At 48.4% G+C, this 20,925-nt stretch overlaps 1 protein-coding gene across 1 annotated transcript in view; it reads right to left on the bottom strand.

Moving 5' to 3' along the window:
* The window catches only part of LOC144120337 (uncharacterized), a 32,299-nt gene extending 13,561 nt beyond the window's left edge, over window positions 1-18,738 (bottom strand). Inside the window, exons 1-5 of the mRNA XM_077652710.1 lie at window positions 17,789-18,738; window positions 17,579-17,714; window positions 17,271-17,513; window positions 16,835-17,125; window positions 15,520-15,562 (exon numbers count right to left, since the gene is read on the bottom strand). Of these exons, the coding sequence (XP_077508836.1) occupies window positions 15,520-15,562; window positions 16,835-17,125; window positions 17,271-17,513; window positions 17,579-17,714; window positions 17,789-18,738 (1,663 nt within the window). The remainder of the gene's footprint in view (window positions 1-15,519; window positions 15,563-16,834; window positions 17,126-17,270; window positions 17,514-17,578; window positions 17,715-17,788) is intronic.
* Window positions 18,739-20,925: the final 2,187 nt, after the last annotated feature.

The raw sequence follows: 20,925 nt of genomic DNA on the forward strand, positions 1-20,925 counted from the left end.
ATACTTGTTGCGGGCTCCAGATAGCAGATGCGTATTCTAGTTTTGGTCGAATTAGTGATTGGTAGGCGAGAAGTTTAATACTTTGAGGGGCGTGCCGTAGGTGACGTTTCAAAAAACCCAATCACCGGTTAGCTGATGCGACGATGTTCGTTACATGAGAGCGCCAGGAGAGATCCTGGCACAAGGTGACACCTAGGTACTTGTATGAGTATACAGATTCTAGTGGAACGTTAGCAACGGAGTAAGAGAAAATATGGGGGTTACGCCGGCGGTGAAAAGATACGAGTTTACATTTATTAGGATTAAGCGACATTAGCCAGTCATCGCACCAGGCATGCACTGTGTCAATGTCGTTTTGCAGCTGTGATTGGTCAAAGGTGTTGGAAATCGTGTGGTAAATAACGCAGTCGTCTGCAAACAGACGAACATTGCAAACCAGGTTTGAGGGTAAGTCGTTTATGTAGATTAAGAATAGGAGGGGAGCAAGTACAGAACCTTGGGGTACGCCCGATGTTACTGGAAGAGGGTTGGAGCTCTGGCTATTAACGAGAACAAACTGGGAGCGATTAGAAAGGAATTCTTCGATCCACAATAAGACGTTAGGATGCAGTTTTAGCATGGTTAGTTTTAGCAGTAAACGCCTGTGGGGAACTTTATCAAATGCTTTAGCAAAGTCTAGAAAAATAGCGTCAGTTTGTAAATTTAGGTCGAGGTTAGAGTGAACGTCATGAAGAAAGACGGCCAGTTGAGTTTCACATGACAAACCCTTGCGAAACCCGTGTTGTGAGGGATGAAAGAAGTTGATAGCGTCAAGAAAGTCCATGATTTGAGAATAGATGACGTGTTCCATGATTTTGCAAGGTATGCTGGTTAATGATATCGGACGGTAATTTAAAGGAGAATCTTTGTTACCGGACTTAAAGACGGGAATGACCTTTCCCACCTTCCAGTCATCCGGAATGGAACCTGTAGAAAGCGACTGTGAAAACAATAACAATAAGTACATTGCAGAAATATTATTAGTGTTGCGCAGTATTTTGGAGTTAATTTCGTCGACGCCGGCCGATGATGAAGTTTTAAGGTGTTCGATGAGCGAGGTAATGCCGGCTTCAGAAAACGCGATAGCAGGCATGCTGGACTCTATATCGACGGCGAAAGTTGCAGTTGGTGGGTGAATTTCATTAGTGAACACAGATGAAAAGGCGTTATTAAAAATGTCAGCGCACTCAATGTCATCAGCTTCCTCTCCAGACTCTTTAGTTAGAGTGATGGTATGTGCCGGGTGCTCACTTATGACCTGCCAAAACTTTCTGGGATTGGAAGTCAACAATTTGGGGAGGTCGTTGTGAAGGAAAGAGTATTTTGCGTAGCGAATTTCTGATAGGTAGGTGCGTTCGGCTGTATAGTATTTTTCCCATGCGCACTCGTTGTATTGCTTTAATTTTGCCGCACGGAAAAGGCGCTTCTTTTTATTGTCGAGTCTTTTTATCGTTTTGGTATACCATGGTTTCTGGCGGTCCGAGTGGAAGCTTATTTTGGGGATGTATCTATCGGTTAGTTCGCTAACCTTTTTCTTAAAACGGGACCAATTGTCATTTACTGAATTATCGTGAAAAGATGCTTCAAATGTTGTGAGATATTGGTTTAATTCAAGACTAAAGGCTTCATAGTTTCCTTTGTCGTAGAGGCGAATAGTTTTGTTTTGATTCTGGCGTCGTGATGGGTGGAACTCAAATGTGGCGTGGATTACTTTATGGTCGCTGATTTCGCGTAGATAAGTGATAGATGAGAGGGCTTCCGGGTGGGTAGTCAGGATTAGATCTAGGATGTTTGCACCGCGGGTCGGTTCAGATACCACTTGAGTTAAGTTGAAGTTTAGGCAGACCTCGATAAAATCATTCGCTTCCCTGTTGCCGACAGCTGTCTGTGTCTGCCAGTTGATTTCTGGAAAATTGAAGTCTCCAAAAAGAATGATATGCGCTTTTGGGTATTTCCTCGTTAATTGGCTGATCACGTCGTTAAGAATTCGAGAGAAATCGGAGCTGGTATTTGGCGCTCTATAACAAACGCCCAGCAGTACGGTTTGGGGCGCAGCGCGACAAAGTAGCCATACTATCTCAAGGTCTGATGGAATATTAATAGCTGTACACGAGAACTGATTGCTAACTGCGATGAAAACGCCTCCACCTCGAGCGGATGTGCGATCTTTGCGAAGAAGGTTAAAATTCGGTAAGTCAGCAAGAACTTTGGCAGTAAAATGCCAAAGAAAGTATCTATGATAATTGTACGGGAAGCTCTTTGTTGTTTGAGGCCAGGACGGGAGTTTTGCGAACTAGACATAGAGTCAGGTACCACGAGATGACACGTTGTGCGTTGCGTTTGGAGAGGACGAGGAAACGGCAGTACACTTGATACTTTCCTGTAAAGGTCTACACCCTACAGTGGAAAGCAGCGGGGTTGATTTACCCAAGGCATTGGGGTTTAAGGACAGTGAAGGGAAAGTAGATTTTAAGCGGTAGAAGCAACCATGCGAAGGTTATCTGATTGATAGCTAAAATCAAGACAAGAGTATAATTTCATAAGTCATCGCTTGGCGGCTTGAGCCACCGCCCAAATTAAAGGGTTCAGCCTCCATCCATCCATCCATCCATCCATCAGCCAGCCAGCCACCCACCCACTCAGCCATCCGTTCATCCGTCCTTCCGTCCGTCCGTCCGTCCAACCATCCATCCATCCATCCATCTATCCGTCCATCCGTCCGTCCGTCCGTCCGTCCGTCCGCCCATCCATCCATCCATCCATCCATCCATCCATCCATCCATCCATCCATCCATCCATCCATCCATCCATCCATCCATCCATCCATCCATCCATCCATCCCGCTCGTCTCGTTCGAGCGCAGTGGGGCTTTGCGGACACGCAGGAATCACGCGGTGAGCGGCGAACAACGCAGCGCAGTTCCAAAGCGCCTTCAGCACGAAGCTTGCAGCTTGCTGCCCGTTCGTTCGGCGCGGAAGCTATGCTGGCGTACGTGGCATCCGGTTTGTCGAGAACGATGTGCCGACAAACTACGACTGCAACTTTAGTCCTGCGCGTACCGGCAAGGCGCCTGGCAGCGATTCAACGTGGTTTGCCGCTCCGCACGTCCGTTTCACCGTACGTAGGAGAGCGATTTGTCTAACGGTCAGGGCGTCGCGCCGAACGGATGGTGGCGTTCCGTGTACCCCTTGGCAGTGCTGCAACACGCTTTCGCGTTCCACTGCTGAAGGCGAAGCTTAAACGTCCTTCAATTTTTTTTATGTCGCGCAGGCCAGTGGATGACACAACGGCCGCAGCAACTTTCCATACGTTCGCTCTGTATTTCCCCAAGTCCAGACCACTTCTTGGTCTTATAATTGCCACGACATCTCCCCTCTCCAGCACTGGGGATCTCGGAAGGCCTTTACTTTGACCTGGGCTCACCTTGGCATGTTCCATGTCATCATAGCGGTCCGACAGCTGCCGGTCCCGCTCGGCTTTTCGCACCGCATTCCTGGATTGTGTCTCAATCCACTGAAGCGAAGTTTGATCAAGAGTTTGCTTTCCTTCCGCATCTGCTTCTTGAAGACTCAAAACTTGCATCTCATATGGATCGTATCCTGCGTCCCCCTCCCCTCCAGTGGGAAAGGCCGCGGCAACGGCAAGAACATGCTTCAACCAACCAATTTTTCACACTGCAGTTGCTGCTCTCCGCCATTGGTGACAACGGCAAGTTCTCGGTGACAAGGACACACCCTCCTCAAAATAGCGGCCATGGAATTCACTACTTGCCAGATCTTCACTATAACCGGCACGAATCCTGGTTTGATAACCTATATCATCCATCGCCGGGGACATAACATGACATTCTACAAAACGTTCAGCATAAAAGGCCCCATCCGTACCGTTTTCACTTCAGTGGGAAAGGCAGCGGCAACGGCACCAATATGCTTCTAACAAGGAAATTTTTCACACTGCAGTTGCTGCTCTCCGCCATTGGTGACAGCGACATGATTTCGGTGACTAGGACACACCCTACGCAGGATAGCGGCCATGGAATTCACCGCCTGGCAGATCTTCATTATTACCGGCACGAATCATGGTTTGATTACCCATACCACCCATCGATGGAGACATCACTTGATAAGAAGTTCAGCATAAAAGGCCCCATTCGTACTGTTTTTACTTCAGTGTGAAAAGCAGCGGCATTGGCACGAACATGATTCTAACCAGGCAATTTTTCACACTGCAGATGCTGCTCTCCGCCAGTGGTGACAGCGACATGTTTTCGGTGACAAGGATAAACCCTCCTCAGAATAGCGGCCAGGAATTCACCGCCTCGCAGATCTTCATTATAACCGCACGAGTCCTGGTTTGGTTACCCATATCATCCATCGATGAAGACATCACATGACAAGACGTTCAGAATAAAAGGCCCAATCCGTACCGTTTTTACTTCAGTGGGAAAGGCAGCGGCCACAACACGAACATTATTCTAACCAGGCAATCTTTCAAACTGCAGTTCCTGCTCTTATTTTCGGTGACAAGGACAAACCCCCCTCAGTATAGCGGCCATGGAATTCAACGCCTTGCAGATCTTTTTTATAACCGGCACAAATCCTGGTTTGGTTACCCATATCATCCAAGAATGGAGACATAACATGACGTTCAGCATAAAAGGCCCCATCCGTACCGCTTTTACTTCAGTGGGAAAGGCAGGGCCAACCGCACGAACATGATTCTAACCAGGCAATTTTCACACTGCTGTTGCTGCTCTCCGCCATTGGTGACAGCGACATGTTTTCACTGACAAGAACACACCCTCCTCAAGATAGCGGCCATGGAATTCACCGCTTGGCAGATCTTCAATATAACCGGCAAGAATCCTGGTATGATTACCCATGTGATCCATTGACGGGGACATCACATGACATTCTACGAGACGTTCAGAAAAAAAGGCCTTCGCCAAAAAAGGTCTCCGCTATTCGTGACAGCGACGTGTTTTCAGTGACAAGGAGACACCATGCTCAAGATAGCGGCCAAGGAATTCACCGCCTGGCAGATCTTCATATTGTCACCGAAAAACGGGTGACGTAAGCAGGACTGGTTTGCTTGCGTTACTCATATGCGCAAGACGTTGCTGTGACGCGCAAGGCAGCAGGCAGCACGAGAGATGAAGACGACAAAGCATCCAGCCCCGAGATGGCTCAAGGCTTGCCAAATGCCAGGAAACGAAGTTTAGCCGCGGTATGGCGCCACTAGAGGAGTTACTAGTGTGGCATTGCTCCTCCTCTCTGAAAGACACCGACTCGGAGTGGCAGCAGTGGGAGGCAGAACCACAAGGGTAGTCGCACGTGTGTGGCGTATGGTGTATACACGCGCGAGGAGCTAGCGGGCATTGTACGGCTTCATCCGGGCGAAGTGGACAACTTCGGAGGTCGCCCGTCTAGGAGAGCGAACTGTTCCCAGGGGAAGAACTTCGTTGGTAACTTGACTGAGCTGGCGGAACACCTCGTAGGGGCCAAAGTATCTGCGTAGAAGTTTCTCAGGGCGTCCTCGAATGCGGATTAGGCTCCACACCCCGACTTGTTCGCCGGGTAGGTAACGCACAATTCGCTGGCGGAGGTTATAGCGTCGAGCGTCGTGAACTTGCTGGTACCGGATGCGCTGTCGAGCGAGTTGGCGGGCAGTCTCAACGTGACGGACAAATTGGGTAGCACCCATAACAGAGGGAGTAGAACTGCATGCAGCATGGTTGTGGCTTCGCGACCATGTACTAAACGAAATGGAGTAAAGCGTGTCGTTTCCTGGACCGCAGTGTTATATGCAAAGGTGACATAAGAGAGTATGGCGTCTCAGTTCCGGTGGTCCGCGTCGACATACATGGAAATCATGTCGGTGATCGTCTTGTTGAGCCGTTCGTTGAGGCTGTTCGTTTGAAGGTGGTAAGCGATTGTTTCGCGGTCACTGGTGCCGCTCAGGTGCATAACCTCTTGCGTAAGGGCCGAGGTGAACGCTGTTTCCCTGTCAGTTAAAACGATGGTAGGTGAACCGTGACGAATCACAATGTTTTGAATGAAAAAGTTCGCAATTTCGTCAGCAGTACCACGGCGAAAGGGTTTAGTCTTACAATATCGGCTGAGGTAGTCGGTGGCGACCACAATGTAGCGGTTACCCAGCGAGGACTCCGGAAATGGGCCGAGTAAGTCCATGCCGACTGGATGAAAGGGGCCCTGAGGTGGATCAATAGGCTGGGGTAGGCCAGCTGGCTTAGTCGGCAGCGTCTTGCGACGCTGGCACTAGCGGCAATTTATTACGTAACGCTTCACAACTGCAGCAACCTTGGGCCAGTTGTATTTTTGCCGTATTCGTGCCAAAGTTCGACAAAAACCCAGGTGGCCAGAAGATGGGTGATCATGGCTTGCCTGCAAGACTTCGTAGCGAAGGGCCGTAGGCACGACGAGTAGATAGACCGCTTCTGTTTGACTGTAGTTTTTCTTATACAGGACGCCGTCACGTAAACAGAACAACGACAGCCCGCGCAAAAAGATTCGCGGGGGAGACTGAGCGCTTCCTTCTAGATACTCAATGAGGGGCCGTAGTTCACTGTTGTCTCTTTGCTGTTGAATAAGAATGGACGTGGAGATGGCGCCAAGAAAAACAGAATCGTCGTTGGGGTCAGCTCGGTTGTCCTCGATAGAAGCACGAGACAAACAGTCGGCATCACTGTGCTTCCTACCAGATTTATAGACGATGGTGACATTGAATTCTTGAAGTTGAAGGCTCCAGCGTGCAAGCCGTCCCGAGGGATCTTTGAGGTTCGCCAGCCAACACAGCGAGTGGTGGTCACTGACGACACTGAAAGGGCGGCCATATAGGTACGGGCGAAATTTGGTTACTGTCCACACAATGGCCAGGCATTCTTTTTCGGTGGTGGAATAGTTCGCCTCAGATCGTGACAATGTGCGGCTCGCGTATGCGATTACGCGTTCGAGACCATATCGCCTCTGCACAAGGACCGCACCGAGTCCGATGTTGCTGGCGTCTGTGTGTAGTTTAGTGTCGGCTGACTCGTCGAATTGTCCAAGGATGGGCGTACTTTGGAGATGAGTGCGGAGGTCTGCAAAGGCTTGCTGTTGCTCCAGGCCCCAGAAGAACGGTTTGGAATCTTTCGTGAGTCGGGAGAGGGGATCAGCGATCTGGGAGAAGTTCAGCACAAAACGCCGATAATAGGCGCAGAGACCCAGAAAGCGGCGCACACTGCGCTTATCGGCGGGCACGGGAAAAGCAGCCACGGCAGCAGTCTTATCAGGGTCTGTGCTAACCCCTTTAGCGCTCACGATGTGGCCCAGAAATTCAACTCTTCGAAAGCGAAGTGACACTTTTTCGGGCTTCAGGGAAAGACAGGCCGACCGAATTTCTTCGAACACAGCGCACAGGCGTCTCAGGTGCTCTTCGAACGCGTCAGAGAAGGTGGCAACGTCATCTAAGTACACGAGAAAGGACTGCCATTTGAGATCGGCAAGAACGGTGATCATCATCCTCTGGAAGGTTGCAGGAGCCGAGCACAGGCCGAAAAGGAGCACCCGGAATTCGTACAGACCGTCCGGTGTAATAAAGGCGGTCTTTTACCGGTCGCGTTCGTCCACCTGGATTTTCCAATAGCCGCTTCGTAAATCTAGTGATGAGAAGCACTTGGCGTGGCGCAGCCGGTTCAGGGAGTCATCAATACGCGGGAGAGGATAAACATCATTTTTTGTGACCTTGATTAAACGTCTGTAATCAACGCAGAACCGTAGCGTTCCATCTTTCTTTGCTACTAGAACAACAGGCGACGCCCACGGGCTCGTTGACGGCTGTATCACGTCGTCCTGGAGCATTTCTTCAACTTGGCGCCGAATGGCATCACGCTCATTTGAAGAGATCCGGTAAAGTGGCTGACATAACGGCCGCTGGTTGGCATCAACTATAATTCAGGGCTTTGTGAGCGGTGTCTGCGTAACCTAGGAGGTCGAGGCAAAGCAGTCGCAGAAAGACTGGACAACGCTTTCCAGACACCGTTTCTGATTAGATGCCAGGTTTGGGTTCACGTCAGTTTTATGGGAGTGGTCGGTTCCTCCACTCATGCCGGGGCTCCGGACAAAGCGTGCTGTCATGCGAATTCGCCGAGTTCCTCGAAATACGCAACAGCGGTTTAGCCAGAAAAGCATTGAGGTTCACAGCCAAAATTGGTCACCAAGAGTTCGGTTCGGCCATTGTTCAGCTCAAGCATTCCTCGAGAAACACAGACTTGCTGACCAATGAGCAGCGACATGTTGGTTTCAGCGATGCCACGAATTCCGGTGCTGTTTTCGAAATCTACGGTAACAGACAAGGTGGATCTTGACGGGATCAAAACGTAGTCGTCATAGACGCGTAACTTAGCCCTGCGTGTCTCGGGATCACCGCTAACAGAGGGTTTACTGGAAAATGACACGACCAGCTCCTAAAGGTTGATAGCGGCATCGTATTCCCGAAGGAAATCCAAACCGAGTATCAGGTCTTTGGAGAACCCGGGCAGCATAGCAAAGCAACCAGGAAAAGTAGCACCGCGGATCTGTATTCGTGACGTGAAGACGCCAATCGACGTGGCCCCATGGCCGCCGGCGGTGCGGATTTGCGGTCCGGACCAAGGAGTCAGAACCTTTCTGAGGACCGTCGCTAACCGACTGCTCATTACAGAAAAATCAGCGCCGGTATCCACAAGGGCGGTCACTTCGCGGTTATCAGCGGTTACTGGGATTTCGGCAGACACCAGTCAGTCACAGCTCGTCGTTGTCGTTTAGGGCGTCGGGTGAGGTCGTCTGTGAGATCGTAGCAGGGAATCGTCGATTTCGGCAGAAACCAGTCGGTCACAGCGTGCCGTCGTTGAAGTCGTGAGGTCAAGTAGTCATCGGTCGGATCGTGGCCGCTGATCATCGGGTGGAGGCTCTTCACTTGGTCCAATAGCGGTGGGCCGATCCCCGGAGGACGCCGTCTTCAGTTTCCGCGATGTGGGGACGTGCCTCTGAACTGGCCAGAAGACGACGGGCGGCTTGGTGAAGAAAACCGCCTCGGGGATGGCCACCGGCACTGGCATCACTGCGAGGTCGATGGCTGCACTTTATCGGACAGATATTGCTCGATATCCCGCGGCCGTTCTCCGTAGCGCGGTCGAGGTGCGTCAGGGGGAAAACCCCCAAAACCCATTCCGCGGTAGGGGCAGTGGCAGAGGATGTGGCCGGGCTCCCTGCGGAGTGTTCCAAAGGCGCATGCAAATTGCTAAAGTGACTGCTTTGTATAAGAAAGGAGATAAGCTTTGTGTTTGAAATTACAGGCCAGTTTCCGTGGTTCCAAGCTTTTCTAAAGGACTGGGAAAATTTATCCACTCGCGAATATCATGCATTTGTGACAAACACCAAATAATAACAGATTCGCAGTTTGGTTTTATCAAACATAAATCTACCGAGACAGCATTACTAAGCCAAAAAGAGTATATCTTACAGTGTTTCGAGGAAAGAAAACTTGCCCTTGGTGTTTTTATAGATTTTTCGCGGGCTTTCGACTGCAACAGTCATAATTTAATTTTGGCAAAACTGTTCGACTACGGCTTTAGGGGTCGTGTTCATGCGCTTCTTTCGTCATATCTTGCACACCGCTTTCAATTTGTAAGTATTAATATCTGTCAATCCCCAGTAAAAAATGTAACTGCTGGCGTACCTCAGGGAAGTATCCTTGGACCGCTTCTCTTTAACCTATATATAAATGATATCGTTAATCAATGCCTGCATGCGAAGTGTGTTATGTATGCAGATGATGTCTCAATGTTTTTCTCATCAAGCGTATGTGGAGATATAATAAACGAGGCAAATAAGACACTAAGTGCACTCCATCTATGGTCCCTTAATAATCAGTTGAAAATTAATGTAACTTAAACTAAGGCTGTTATATTCAAACCAACAAATAAAAACATATTCTACCATGCGATCTTAACCTAGGTCTGGAAAAGATAGAAATTGTAGACAATAATAAAATATTAGGGGTATATTTCAACGGCCAGCTAAGCTGGGATAATAATGTTAACGTTGTCGTCAGTAAGCTTTCTCTTGTCACAGGTATCATTAACTGGCATCGTTACTTACTTCCATGCAAAGTTTAACTTCTCCTGTATAATTCGCTGTTTATGTCCCAAGTAAACTATGCGCGCGTAGTTTGTGGAACAACTACAGGTACCAATAAAAATAAGATTTACGTTTTACAGAAGAAGGCTCTACGTGCAATACTCAACGTCGGTTAAGATATAAACACATGCGACTTATTCCGCCAGTTCAATGCCGTAAAATATCTGAAATGTGTAATGTTAGGATGGCTGAAAGATATAAGAAGGACCTAAGACAAAATGTGAATTACTTGCGTGACACGGCACACCTTTCGCTAAATGTACAAGTTTACCCTAGCAGACACAGCGAACTGTAGCATATTCCAACATGCCGCACAATATATGGTACATATAGCCTAGCAAACACGCTGCCCAGTCTTTCAAATAAGTTTCATGCCGCAAAAGTGTATGTATCACGAGCAAGCCGCAAAAATATACAGGACGTATGTGCTACTTTGTAGATTTCATCATGCTTTCACTGCTTCCTTATCTCTTTTGTTCCATGAAGTGTTGATCCGATTTGAATAACCAATGAAAATTTTTTCGGCGCAGTATATTTTTCTGTTGCTTTTTTGTTATCATTTTTTGTGTACGCTTCATTTTCTCATTGTCTTTTCTAATGATTTTTGTGTATGTATGTTGCCTGCTGCCCTGCAATGTAGGGGCCGAGGGGCATGTCAAGCCAAATTTTCTGGCTTTTTCCCTCGACCCTCACCATGTATACATGGGAAAATAAAATTGAATTGAATTGAATTGGTACCAGAGTGGCCTATTGTTTGGCATACGCCAAACATGCGCTTTTCTCATGGCAGACCGGGACTCCTGCGGTACGGCGGGTACAGCTGCAATTGGATACCGCAGTGAAGGCAAAGGAGTGACGATGAAAAAGGCTTGCGCCACTCGCCCAGGACGGCTTTGTAGTGCTTCACTGTATGTCATCACGTAGGGCGCCGGCTGCGGAGATGGTGGCGGCTGAACAACTCGCAGGACTTCATCCCGGACCACGTCCGGTATGGCTGCGACGCTGATCTATGGAGCTTCGAAGCGAAGCTTCTCGAGTTCTTCGCGTACCAGGCTCCTCACAAGCTCTCGAAGCGGCTCAGAGGGTAGCGACGTAGGCATACAGTGGTGAGCGGCTGCTACACTCGCCTGACGACAGTAGCGCGCGCCACGTTCCTGCAGAGAACGCTCTATGCTTGTTGCCTCCTTGGCAAAATTGGACACTGTTCTTAGCGGGTCACGTACCAGTACGGCAAACAATTGCTCCTTTACGCAGAGCATTAAGTGGCGTACCTTCTTGGCCTCGGGCATACCAGGGTCGGCGCGATTGAAAAGTCGCGTCATGTCCTCAATGAACATGGAGACGCTCTCGTTCGGCTGCTGCGACCTAGATTGCAAGGCGATTTCAGCCTTCTTTCGTTCGCTCGTGTTGAACGTGGCTAAGAGTTCACGGCGGAATACCTCCCAGTTAGTGAAGGAAGCCTCGTGGCTCTCATACCACATCTTGGCCGAGTCCTGTAGTGCAAAGTAGACATTCCGCAATTTGCGTTCTCCGTCCAGATCGTTGAAACACGCCACACGGTCAAAGCTGGCCAACCAGCTTTCGACGTGCTCGAACTTCTCACCGTGAAACGATGGGGGCGACCCAGGTGTGTGGAGGACGAACGGTGGGGCATTCCCGGAATGCTGAGTTGAGTTATCTGGGTAGCCTTAGTGGACGTCATGGCCCTTGCCAATGTTGTGAGTTGGCGGAACTCGGGGTGTAGGCCTCGCAGGCGGCGGCTCGCCTTGTGGACTTGTGTTGTAGCCACGCGTTGAGAACTGACGTCAAAGGTGTCATCGAGGTCAGCGTACATGGGCCGTTACCCAGCTGCCCCACCAAATATATCACCGAGAAACGGTTGACGTAAGCAGGGCTGGTTTACTTGCGTTACTTATACACGCAAGACGTTGTTTGGACGCGCAAGGTAGCAGGCAGCACGAGAGATGACAACCAAACATCTAGCCCCGAGATGGCCCAAGGCTTGCCAACTGCCAGGAAATGCAGTTTAGCCGCGGTATGGCGCCACTAGAGGAGTCAATAGTGTGGCAATATTGACCGGCACGAATTCTGGTTTGATCACCCATATCATCCATCGACGGGGACATCAAATGACAATCTACAAGACGTTCAGCATAAAAGGCCCCATCCGTACCGTTTTTACTTCGGTGAGAAAGGCAGCGGCAACGGAACGGACATTATTCTAACCAGGCAATTTTTCACACTGCATTTGCTGCTCTCCGCTAATGGTGACAGCGACATGTTTTCGGTGACAAGCACAAACCCTCCTCAGGATAGCAGCCATGGAAATAACCGTCTGGCAGATCTTCATTATTACCGGCACGAATCCTGGTGTGATTACCCCTATCATCCATCGACGGGGACATCACATGACATTCTATAAGACATTCAGCATAAAAAGCCCAATCCGTTCCGTTTTTACTTCAGTGAGAAAGGCAGCGGCAACGGTACGAACATTATTCCAACCAGGCAATTTTTCACACTACAGTTGCTGCTCTCCGCCATTGATGACAGCGACATGTTTTCGGTGACAAGGACAAACCCTCCTAAGGATAGCGGCCATGGAACTCACCGCCTGGCAGATCTTCATTATAATCGTCAAGAATCCTGGTTTGATTACCTTTATTATACATCGACGGGGACATCACATGGCATTCTTCAAGACGTTCAGCATAAAAGGCACCATCCGAACCGCTTTTGCTTCAGTGGGAAAGGCAGCAACAACGGCATGATAATTACTCTAACCGGGCAATTTCTCACACTTCAGTTGGTGCTCTCCGCCACTGGTGACAGCGACATATTTTCAGTGACAACGACACACCATCCTCAAGATAGCGGCCAAGAAATTCACCGCGTGGCAGATCTTCAAATAAACCGGCAAGAATCCTGGTTTGATCACCCATATCAACTATCGACGGGGACCACTTATGACATTCTACAAGACGTACAGCGTAAAAGGCCCCGTCCGTACCGTTCTTACTTCATTGGAAAAGGTAGCGGCAACAGCACGAGCGTGATTCTAAACAGGCAATTTTCACACTGCAGTTGCTGCTGCCCGCCTTAGGTGACAGCGACACGTTTTCGGTGACAGGGACAAACCCTCCTCAGGATATCGGCCATGGAATTCTCCGCCTGTCAGATCATTATAACCGGCACGATTCCTGGTTTGATCACCCATATAATCTATCGACAGGGACATCAGATGACATTCCACAAGACGTTCAGAATAAAAGGCTCCATCCGAACCGCCTTTACTTCAGTGAGAGAGGCAGCGGCAACGGCATCAATATGCTTCTAACCAGATAATTTCTCACACTGCAGTTGCTGCTCTCCGCCATTGGAGACAGCGACATGTTTTCGGTGAGAATCCCTCCTCAGGAAAGCGACGAAGGATTTCGCCGCCTGGCAGATATTCATTATAACCGGCACGAATACCGCTTTGATTACCCATATCATCCATCGACGGGGACATCATATAATATTCTACAAGGCGATCATCATAAAAGGCCCCGTCCGTACCGTCTTCACTTCAGCGGGAAAGGCAGCGGCAATGGCACAAACCTTACTCTAACCAGACAATTTTTCACACTGAAGTTGCTGCCCTCTGCCATTGGTGACAGCGACATGTTTTGGTGACAAGGACAAACGCTCCTCAGAATGGCGGCCGTAGAATTCACCGCCTGGTAGATCTTCATTACAAACGGCACGAATACTGCTTTGTTTACCTATATCATCTATTGAAGGGGACATCAGCAGACATTATACAAGACGTTCAGCCTAAAAGGCCCCATTCGTACTGTTTTACTTTAGAGGTAAAGCGCAGCGGCAACGGCATGAACATTGTTCTATCCAGGCAATTTTTCACATTGCAGTTGCTGCTCTCCGCCATTGGTGACAGCGACCTGGTTTCGGAGACAAGGACAAACCCTCGTCAGGATAGCGGCCATCGAATTCACCGCCTGACAGCACTTCATTATAACCGGCATGATGCCTGGTTTGATCACCCAAATCATCCATCAACGGAGACTCCACATGTCATTCGATCTGCTAGACGTTAAGCATATAGGCCCCATCCGTACCGTTTTTACTTCAGTGTGAAAGGCAGCGGCATCGGCACAAACATGCTTATAACCAGGTAATATTTCACACTGCAGTTGCTGCTCTCCGTTATTGGTCACAGCGACATGTTTTCGGTGACAAGGACACACCCTCCTCAAGATTGCGGCCATGGAAATCACTGCCTGGCAGATCTTCATTATAATCGTCAAGAATCCTGGTTTGATTGCCCTTATCACACATCGACGGGGACATCACATGGCATTCTACAAGACGTTCAGCATAAAAGGCCCCATCCGTTCCATTTTTACTTCAGTGGGAAAGCCAGCGACAACGACACGATAATTATTTTAAGGAGGCAATTGTTCACACTGCAGTTTTTGCTGTCCGCCTTTAGTGACAGCGACATGTTTTCGGTGACAAGGACAAACCCTCCTCAGGATAGCGGTCATAGAATTCTCCGCCTGGCAGATCATTATAACCGGCACGATTCCTGGTTTGATCACCCATATAATTCATCGACAGGGACATCACATGACATTCCACAATACATTCAGAATAAAAGGCTCCATCCGTGCCGCTTTTACTTCAGTGAGAAAGGCAGCGGCAAAGGCACCAATATGCTTCTAACCAGATAATTTCTCACACTGCAGCTGCTGCTCTCTGCCATTGGTGACAGCGATATGTTTTCGGTGACAATCACTCCTCAGGAAAGCGGCCATGGATTTCGCCGCCTGGCAGATCTTCATTACAACCGGCATGAATACCGGTTTGATTACTCTTATCATCCATCGACGGGGACATCATATAGTATTCTACAAGGCGACCAGCTTAAAAGGCCCCATCCGTACCGTTTTCACTTCAGCGTAAAGGCAGCGGCAACGGCGCGAACATTACTCTAACATTTAGAAGTACGGAAAGCTGAGCAAGTTGGTTACTGTTATCCATGGTAAAACAGCGCGGAAAAAACACAAGGACGGAACAGCGCTCGTGTCGCCGTGTTTGTTGCGTCCTTGTGTTTTTTCCGCGCTGTTTTACCATGAATTACTCTAACCAAGCAATTTTTCACACTGCAGTTGCTGCTCTCTGCCATTGGTGACAGCGACATATTTTCGGGGACAAGGACAAACACTCCTCAGAATGGCGGCCATGGAATTCACCTCCTGGTAGATATTCATTATAACCGTACGAATCCTGGTTTGATTACCCATATCATCCATCGATGGAGGAGACTCCACATGACATTCGATCTGCAAGACGTTCAACATAAAAGCCCCAACCGTACTGTTTTTACTTCAGTGGGAAAGGCAGCGTCAACGGCAAGAACATGCTTCTTACAAGGCAATTTTTCACACTGCAGTTGCTGCTCTCCGCCATTGATGACCGCGACTTGTTTTAGGTGACAAGGACACACCCTCCTCAAGATAGCGGCCATGGAATCCACATCCTGGCAGATCTTCATTATAATCGTCAAATATCCTGGTCTGATTACCAATACCATACAAGACGTTCGGAATAAAGGCCCCATACGTACCGTTTTTACCTCAGTGTGAAAGGCAGCGGCATCGGCACAAACATGCTTCTAACCAGGGAATTTTTCAACTGCAGTTGCTGCTGTGTGTTATTGGTCACAGCGACATGTTTTAGGTGACAAGGACACACCTCCTCAAGATAGCGGCCATGGAATTCACCGCCTTGCAGATCTGCATTATATTCTTCAAGAATCCTGGTTTGATTACCCATATCGCGGCCGCTCAATGGCAACGCACATGGTGCGGCCCGTCGCGTCGGCCGAGAGAGGCCTGACGCGCCTAGTTCCCATCGCCACCGCAGCAGCGCCACTGCTCCGGGACAGTTGCGGGCGCCTGCAGCGGTCGCGCGTTCAGCGCTTGATTTGTTGCAAAAAAAGAGCTGCGTAGCGGTATTTCACAAAATATGAATGGTAATGCCAACTGGCGGTTTGCTACTGATAGCAGTACGTCAGCATCGCTGCGCTTGTCAGCGACAGTTTGCCTCGGAATGCACCTATGTTGGGTGCGCTTCTTCGAGCATTCTCCTGTTCAGTAACTCGCGTTCTACACACTGGAAGCCGGTTATTCGCTATATTAACTTGTTGCATATATTAGCTCGATAGCATAAAAATGCTTGTTTTAAGAAGTCCGAACTCTGATCAGTCTGGTTCACAATTAGAGCCGATGATCGACGCTGTTTTACATTTCTGGACACGCAGTATTCTACAGCATTACAGTTCAGCCGGATCACGGGTATACGCGGGAAATATTTTGCAAATGGGCACTACTAGTCTACATCAATGGTCGAAAAGAAAACACGACAACCAGAAGTCAGTAAGTTGAGTCCAGTTCTTTTCATTTCAAAGTTCATGTACACAGAATCTGAAAGCTTTACAAGCGCAGAACTTTCCTCGAGAGAGGTTTATGTGTAAGCAAAGTTTTTTCCACTGTCGAATTCAGGTTGCTAGCCCAGTTCGTCAACAATGGTCTTATCGGCCTGCTCAAAAATACTTTGCAGAGGTCCTCAGCGTGGTTGCGACCCTCTTTTTCACAAGTCAACGCCGGACATTGTGTGAAATGAGGAAGTATTGCGGACGTCAAGGTGTTGCATAGTCTGCTGGTTCCTCTCACGTCCGAGCACTTCATGACCTTGGTGACAAAGGTGCATACAAGCTTACACAGGCCACCTGCTTCCATTGTTGGGTACCTTAGCCGTCCATCGTCAACGTTGCGTATCAATCCATAAATTGCTCCAGCTGGCCTCGCTGCTTGAAGAAGGAGTTTGCAGGAATCACAAGCCACCTGAAAACGAGCATAACAATGAAAAACGGTACTAAAAGAGTTCAGGCATATTTCAGTTTATATATGTATATGAATTAGTCATCTAAACAAAGGACAAATAAATGCAAGCCTAATCCAATTTTTTAAACTTGTAAACCAACTGCACATTTTCCTCACATGCACGTGCAACGTAACCGGCCAGGTATACAATTGGTGCCAACTCTATGTCAGCTACCGGCTCACTCCACATAGTGATGAATTCAAGCTCACTCGAGAGCTCCTTGGCTGCAGATGAGATGGCAGCTGACAAGTCATAAGTTTTACCATCCTGGATGGGAAGTTTAACAGCTGCTTTCGCCTCGGAGTTCATGGGAGCATTTGCTGTCTTTGCTGCTTGCAGGATTCCAACCTGCATAAAGAATGGCAAAATATATAACTCCTCACCTGCCTAATTGTTTTTTTTACAGATGGTACCTTCAGCAGTTTTCCTGATGTGAACACTGCCGCCCGTGCGTCGACCCTGTCGTTTCCACCATTGAATTGTCTCAGGCTGCTGAAGAGCGATTCAACAGGATCGCTGTTAAGAGCTTGTGTCAGGACATAGCGGAAGCTGAAATACAAGAGATTCAGTTAAATGAAATGCAATAGTATGGGCGTGAAAGACTCCACTGAGAAGACACTTACTTGACGTGATCCAGGAGGTACTCAATTAGTGCCACTGTTGATCTTGTTGTCAAGAGCGTAGCTTCGTATGTCTCCTTGGTGAGTTTTCGTTTGGACCTGCCGCCTTGTATCTGAATGTCCTCAACATAGCACATGGAGTCCAACTCTAACCAAGACAGTCTTTCGTCGTCAGATACAGTGAATGATTCTTCCTGCTGTTTCCATGGCTTCACTGAAGCGATGTTGTGTAGAGCGTACCACTTTGCTATCATCCTCATAAAGGTGATTGTTGCAGAGCAGTCTTGAAATTCAGACGCATCCGGGTGGCACTTTGAGTTTTCTTGAAGGTACTGGAGAGTGGCAATAACAGGCGGAGAAAATATTTGCATGGCCCGGCGCACTTTCATTTTTTCGAGGTTGTTTGGTTCAACATGAGCCCGTGTAAGGAACCTTACGGGCTTAAGGAGGAGTTGACTTTGAATTTCAAAAAGTTTCCTTAGGTAGAATCCACCTCGAATGGCTTGCCCTTCATCTACCATTTCCCTTTCTAGGAAGTTGTGGCGGAGATTCTTGATTAAATGGTTTGGATCAAAGGACAAGAAGAGTGGATCACCTTCCCTAAAAGGGTGAGGTACAGCGTGGGCAAGTGCACCATCCTCTGAAAGGCGTTTGAATAGGGCAACATTAGTTTGATGGTTGTCCGTCACAATTCTAGCCACACGAAAACCAAGTTCTTCCACTGTTTTCATTATTTCCATAGTCATAGAATGAAGCTTGTCATTTTTCAGGCAGCGGGTGAAAAAATAGCCGACTGGTATAACGTAAGGTGTCGACAATCCTCTCAAAACAAAGCACAGCAAGCGATTTGCCACCTGAGGGACTGTTGTAGTATGCTCTGTAGAGCCGACGTCTACGAGGCCAAAAACCTTGTCAACATCCCGGTCATAGAATACTTTTTGTGCAATCGCCATTTCATCGATGATGAGTGAACAGAAAGCCTCTTGCGGCACACTCAGGCTTTCGTACTCAACACGAAGACGTTCTCTGATGACGGATGTGACTCCAACTTCTCCTGTTCAATGATCCACATATTTCTGTAGTGTGTAGTGTGGTACGACACGGTAGCTTGAAAAGGCTTCTCGAGCGAACATTCTCATAGCCCTTGCTTGAGCACGCTTTCCATAACACACACTCTCTCATGACAGGTTCATTGTACACTGATTTTTGCTTGCAGCAATTAGAAACCTGATTTTTGATGAAGAGAGCTGTTTTGTCCTCGGCTTCGGATGATTTTATTACCTTCTTGAAATCTTGAATCTCCTTGTTTACTTCGTACCATTTCAAACGTTCTTTCAATTTGTCGTGCTCGCTTGCAGCTTTTGTAGGGCTTTACACTGACGAGCTATTTTCATTTTCAGCCTGCGCTCAATCTTCTTTGCATCATCTACCACTCTCGCAATATCGAATGTTGTCTGACAAGCTTCATCAACCAGCCCAGAATTATCGCAGCCGGCTTTTAATGTGAGCTGGTATACATTCTTGACTAACAAGGCACTTTCACTAGAAACTCCTGTGCATGCCTCTGCAAAAAGTTCATTTCCACTCACATTTGGGCTCTTTTTTTTAGCCGTGCAGTCAGCAGAGCAGTCAATTCGTGGCCTCTTCTTTCTTCTTTGTTCACTTTCTTTTTGCATGTCATTTGGGTAGTTCGGAAACACAGTCGGAACCGCTGTCGGAAGTAGAATCTTCAGTTTCGTTTCTTTCTTGTAGTCCGCGTCCGTAAAGTGCAGTGAGCATACCATCGATTTATCACTCGGCTCCCACTTGGTGCCTCTTCAACCCGGGCCCTCCCGGGAAATGTTCTTCAACCATGCTGCCCGCCGCTGAGGATCGCACGGAAATTCATGATATCGGATCGTCGGATCTTTCCATGCGTTGGTGCTGCACAGCGGCACACAGCAGTTGCGCGGCATGGCACTGCATGTGCTAAAACATCTGTTTACACCGTACACGATCACACACGTGCGCACGTACAATACAGCAGTAGTGAATGGGAAAAAAACACGCTGCGACACGTGATACCCACTGGTTCTGCGGCGCTCGGGCGCTCTCCCCACTGCAAAGTGTCCCGGAGTAGTGGCGCCCCGACGGCGGAAACTGTAAACTCTCGCGTCACGCTCTCGCTCAGCAGAATCGGCGCGACGCGACGGGCCGCACCAAGTGCGTTGCCATTGAGCTGCCGTGCCCATATTATCTATCGACGGGGACATCATATGACATTCATTAAGACGTTGAGCATAAAAGGCCCCATCTGTATCGTTTTTACTTCAGTGGGAAAGGCTGAGGCAACGGCACAAACATGCTTCTAACCAGGCAATTTTTCACACTGCATTTGCTGCTCTCCGCCATTGCTGACAGCGACATGTTTTCGGTGCCAAATACACACCCTCCTCAAAATAGCGGCCATGGAATTCACCACCTGCCAGATCTTCATTATAACCCGCACGAATCCTGGTGTGATTGCCCATATCATCCATCGACAGGGACATCACATGACATTCTTCAAGACGTTCAGCATAAAAGGCCCCATCCGTACCGTTTTTACCTCAGTGGGATAGGCAGCGGCAACGGCACGAACATGCTTCTAAACAGGCAATTTTTCACACTGCAGGTAAGGCTTGCGTTCTTATGCTAAAGAAGTGACGATCGCTTTTTGCTGCCCCTGCCTTTCCCACAAAGGATATGCGATGTAGTTATGTCAATAAAGCCGTTCGGCGCCAAACTTTTGTTGCTGTATTTTGACATTGAACAAATCCCCGGTCCTCAAATGCCTATTATCCGTCAAAGTTTGCAATAGGGTCAGGAAACAATTCTTAATAGGCTAAGTGACATAATAGAAAGACAAAGCAAGCTTGAAAACATAATGGGTGACTTAAGGTAAGGTTAGATTCAGTCAGAATAACAACATACAGGGGTGATGTGGTGCATGATAAAATGAACGGCGGCGCAAACAAGGAGGCTAACAAAGAAGAGACAAGAAATAAGGGCATGTTTTGTCTCTTTCTCGTTAGTGTCCTTGTTTTTGCCGCCGTTCATTTCATCAGATAGAATGGAATCAAGGATAGCCGTTCTCGAAGCCAAAGACCGCGAGACATTTA

Source organism: Amblyomma americanum, chromosome 2, assembly GCF_052857255.1.
Source record: "Amblyomma americanum isolate KBUSLIRL-KWMA chromosome 2, ASM5285725v1, whole genome shotgun sequence".
In the NCBI taxonomy this organism is placed as follows: Eukaryota; Metazoa; Arthropoda; class Arachnida; order Ixodida; family Ixodidae; genus Amblyomma; species Amblyomma americanum.